We start from the raw sequence: 4,813 nt of genomic DNA, 5'->3' as shown, positions 1-4,813 counted from the left end.
TTCTATTCCTGCTAACCACAGCATCTGGGGCTGTGTCAGAACCATTCTGCATTTCCAGGAAGACTGTGCCTTTTCTACAGTAACAGCCATCCACTTGCTAGTAGAGACAGTAATATTTATACAGCTGATTTCAGCAAAGCCACTGTGTGCTTTCCCAGAAGCGCAGAACATCCTGTGATGGCCCTACAGGTGATGGCAAAGCAGCAGCTGGAGCTGCACAAGGGATGCTGGCACCCACAGGGACAAAAGCCAGGAAGGTGATGGAGTGGGAGGTGAAGGAGGCCTGGACAAGCTCACCACGAGTTGGAGAGGTCTGGTTCTCTGCCTCCTGCACCCCACACAGCCCACGCTACAGCAGCTGAAATGAGGAAGGGGTTCAATCCTCACCATGCAGACAGAGCCCCAGAGAAGGTGCCTGGTGCTGTGACTGCAACACTGCATCCTCTACAAAACATTACTGCTCACCAGCGTTTTCCTTGAGTGCTTCAGTTTGCCACGAATCAGGTCAGATAACCGAGTCATATGTTGGGGACTTAAATGTGCTAGGTATGGACACAGCCAGAAAAACCTCTCAGACCTCCTCAAAGAGCTTAGCAGGGCTTCAGCAGTGAAGGAAAACCCGGGGAGGTGACGGGAGAGCTTCTCACTGGCCCCACAGCACAGCCTTATTCCCCACTGAGACAAACCACCGTCTACCTAACACCCGTAAGAGTTATGAGGGAGCTTGGAACAGAGAATTCCCAAGGATCAACAACAACCGAGGGAGCTGCCGCTTTGTACAACAAGGACTTTTTCACAGAGATCAAACAAGCACCATTTCTTTGAGACCTGATCCTGTTTGTTCACCACTGCGGTAATGCCCTGTATGGGATTTGGCCCTCTATGGACCTTCAGCGAAGTGCAGCTTCCCCACAGATGCATCTTCAAATCTCTCCACGTTCGTCTGCGCTATGGCTAGAGGATGAGCTCAGCCCAGGATTTCAACTCAGGCTCACAAAGCAGCCAAGGAACGTGGATGCGAGGCTGGGCCTATGCATCATCTTCAGGCAATCTCCAGAGCAGCACATGGGGAAAAGCCTGAACTTGTTTTATTCTCACACTAATCTCCTAGAGCTGCTAAGCAGAACCTCCCAGTTTATTTTTATACATATCCGTCTATCTGCAACTCAAAAAAAGTCCCTATTTTGCCAGCTCCATTGTAAGCTTAAGTGAAAAAAATCAGTTTAGGACAGATTTAGTTGTAGTACAGGAACTTCTGGTCAAACACAGCTTTACTGGAAACTCAGCCCAGAGTTTCCTTATGGGAGAGCCTCACTGCAGGCCTCGCTGTTGCTAACTGAGGAGAGGCTGATTATATACAATTACGCAGACTGCTTATTTCTTCATTGTCAAATGTTCTCTGCTTCTTATGGCATATACTTCAAAAATAATTACGGACAAAAAAGAAAATATTACTTAAAATCTTCCAGAAAAGCTTAGAGCTGCATGAGGCTCTGTCAGTTCAGAGAATAACACTCTAAAAGCTGCCTTCTCACGGTGGCCTGAGTGTTTTCTATACCTTTAAAAATAAAAGGAAGCTGCTAGCAGTACTTGAGAGCCCACAGAGTTCAAGTTACTCCTGGGTTTTGTTACTGGTTTCGAAGGTTTCATTTGCAACCAAGACGGCAGAGGTAAGCCTGAAGTCAGGACGTGGAATCCAAGGTGGGGAGGAAATGAAAAGGTGGGGTTTTGGCAGAGCTGTGTGTTGAATAGGCAAGAAGGGGGACAACAAAACCCTTTTGTGTCACTGCTATGAAAACAGGGACTTAGCTTCATTTTACGGAAGCAAACGGTTGTGGCAAATGATATGCACAGCCATCCTGCTCCGCTGGCAGAGGTCACCAAGCCTGACGTGGATCTAGCAGGAGGAGGCAGCACCTACCCCTCCAGCCCCACTTCACAACCTCTGTGCAAACGTACCTGGCGCGGTCCCAGCTGGGAATTCAACACCAGCACAAAGCCAGAGCCAGACACATCCAGTGAACCCCTTTTCCAGCCGCCTACCTGACGGTTCAGCCGGATGGACAGTATGTTACTGGAATAGCTGTAGTTGCAGATCTCTGTGCCTTTCTTGAAGTGGTAGACATTCATTTGCTGCGGCTTGGCATGACTGACCACAACCACAAGGCTGCTGGAGAACAGACGCTCCACGATGTAAACATCTGGGATTTCATCTGGGCATGGAAGGAAAGCGGGTCAGAGTCGTTAGCTTGGCATATGGTTTGACTGCAGCAACAAGTGAGACTCGTCCCAGAATCAGGCTGGAATGCTCAGTGCTGAGGTGCTCAGCATCTGCTTTTGATAAAATTTCTCACACCTGACACAAAGTATTTAGGTCAGAGCAGGAAGGGGTTAATGAACCTTCCGCTGAAGGCAGAATTTAGGCCAGCCCCCTCTGGCAAGGCCTTCTGCCTCTCCTGGGCAGGGCCCTGCAGCTGTAGTTAATCCTTGGGAAGGGGCTGTAAAAAAGAGGAGCTGGACCCATTTGCTCAGGGACTTTCTTGGGGAGTGAACAAGCTGTGTGTAAGTCACTGGTCATTCCAAGTGGTGGCTGACTTGTCCCAGCCTCCTGAAGGAGGGCCGACATGTTTAAACCCTCCCTGTCACTGGGGCTGTGGTCCCTAGAGAGCTCCAGCCTGGCTGTGGTGAACAGCAGTGTGGTATGTCTTGCAGAGATCACGTTTGGGATGACTCCTGTTCTGTTGAGAAGGGACTGTTACAACAGTCCTGGCAGGCCTGTACCTAAATCATTGTGGAGTCCCAGTCCTACACTTCCAGAGCAGGTAGCCCTGAATGGTGCTCAGTGCTTGAGCTGTGCTGTGTTGGAGGTACAAGGAGTGCTCCACAGACACGATGTAGGACTGCTTATGTCTCAGCCCATCACCCTGAGCATGTCACCAGCAGGGACCCGTTCCCCTTTGGCCTGACTCTGGGGCAATCCAGACTCCTCAGCATTGCTGACAGCAGCCTATGGCTTGCTGCCGCACAGCAGCTCGGGTCCCCTGTGAGACAAGCAGAAAGGAGCCTGGACTTCACTCCCAATGATACAGCTATGGTTGGTTGCTGATGCTCCTTCAATAGCCAGGAGGGAGAGACCAGCACATCCCGGCTGTGATGGGTGTCTTCAGCACATCTCAGCTGAAGCACTGCTGGCCACAGCCTGAACCAGACTAGAGAACATGCTCCTGACTTGTGTTGGGCTGTTAAGTGCATTTCACGCTGCTCTGAGCACTGCTAATAGCTGAAATCCTGCTGTGACTGACCTAACATGGGAAACCTGTGAAAAACATCTTGCTTGTAAATACCCCGCTGGACTAAAAGCCTGCAAGGTTTCCAGCAGCTGTGCTGGGAGTCTCTGGACTCCTGTCCGTGTATCTGAAAAATGCCAGTGGGAAACTACCTCTGAATGCTGGTTTGCAGGACAAACTGCTGCTGTCAGACTGACAGCAGTGAAAAAGAGGCTGGACTCTAAACTTGTGAGAGTCCTTTGCCTTTGTTAAAGTTCTGTTGACTGTTCAGAAGCTTCTCTGAAGCTGTAGCTCGCTCTAAAGGCTGCTGTGCACAGGGCAACAACCAGAGCTGTTCCTCTTCTGACAGAGGTACCACCTCTGCAACGGCAGTGAGCAGAACCAGCCCCTCGAGGCAGACTGCTGTGCAGTAACACCCTGCACAGTCTGTTACAACACAGTCTGTTGGCCAACGTTCCACCGCAGTGAAACAGGAGACTTACTGCTTTCGTGGACCTGGTCCAGTTGCTCCACAGAACTTAAGGAGAAAAGTCGGTATCCAGTTGTGGTTCCAATTGCCAGGGAGCTGCAAAGACAAGACAAAACCCTACTAGTTCAGATCTTAAGGCCTCCAGGTGACAGCAAGAGTCCCTGCAGGTAGAGGAAATGGGTAGTTCCTGGTACAGTGATCTGTGAAGGCACAGCTTCAGTTTCCACTTGCAGCTTAAAGCACATGAAGTAACAAACACAAGAGTCTGGCTTCCCTCTGAGGCTCCTGCAGCCTAGAGAAGGTAAGTATCCCTGCGAGACAGCAAACCATCATCCATTCCTACAGTCCTGTGGCCACAGGAGGAGCAAACCCACACATCTTTACTGGGGAGGCTGCAGACAGGACCTTTGGGACATAAAAGGGGCTGTTCCCTATCCCTGGAGCTGACCCTCCTACACTGACACATTTTGTGAGGGCTGTCGAAGCTTTGCTCTTGCTGCTACTGGCAGTGGGCACAGGAAAGTAGCGTAAGCACTGGCTCCAATCAGTTCCAGATATAGTAAGCAGCAACATCAAGGTCTTAAATCAGCAGCCGGCCCAGAATACCAACACGCAGCGCCTGTGCTGGCGGTGGTGGCCGGCAGGTTCACGTCAGCAGCACATCTCCACCCATCAAAGTGCTCTTTGTTTAGACACAGCAAATGCACAGCAGCGCTGCAAAGGAAATGGTATTTCCAGGTGCAAGGTCGGGATCCGCAATCCCTATCCTGTTTCCCAGGACCTGGGCTGAGCTGGGACTGCTGCACACCGTGTGCCGCTCGCTGCTTCGGGATGTCTGCTGTCCCACTTGGAAATGGTTCTTAAACGATGGGCTTTGAAGCAGGTAAACCACAGGTTAGCAATGGTGCTAGGGCAAGAGGCTCCAAGGAATCCCTCTGGTGTCCTGAGGTGGTGGTGGGGCCACACTTTGGCCCGGGCTGCTCATGAAGAGCTGGCACAGAGACCTGGGCAACTTGGCCACCTATAAAGCCTTCACAGCAGACGGAGCTCTCACAGA

General features: G+C 51.0%; 1 protein-coding gene across 1 annotated transcript in view; it reads right to left on the bottom strand.

Moving 5' to 3' along the window:
* Positions 1 to 3,852, bottom strand: part of WIPI1 (WD repeat domain, phosphoinositide interacting 1) — a gene marked incomplete at its 5' end in the record, with an annotated part of 12,498 nt that extends 8,646 nt beyond the window's left edge. The window contains 2 exons of the mRNA XM_010145121.1: positions 2,044 to 2,213; positions 3,770 to 3,852. Of these exons, the coding sequence (XP_010143423.1) occupies positions 2,044 to 2,213; positions 3,770 to 3,852 (253 nt within the window). The remainder of the gene's footprint in view (positions 1 to 2,043; positions 2,214 to 3,769) is intronic.
* Positions 3,853 to 4,813: the final 961 nt, after the last annotated feature.

The sequence above is a fragment of the Buceros rhinoceros genome, unplaced genomic scaffold (assembly GCF_000710305.1).
Source record: "Buceros rhinoceros silvestris isolate BGI_N320 unplaced genomic scaffold, ASM71030v1 scaffold25961, whole genome shotgun sequence".
Classification (NCBI taxonomy): domain Eukaryota; kingdom Metazoa; phylum Chordata; class Aves; order Bucerotiformes; family Bucerotidae; genus Buceros; species Buceros rhinoceros.
Note: the sequence above shows the minus strand (reverse complement) of the source record. Positions and strands in the feature narration are given on the sequence as shown.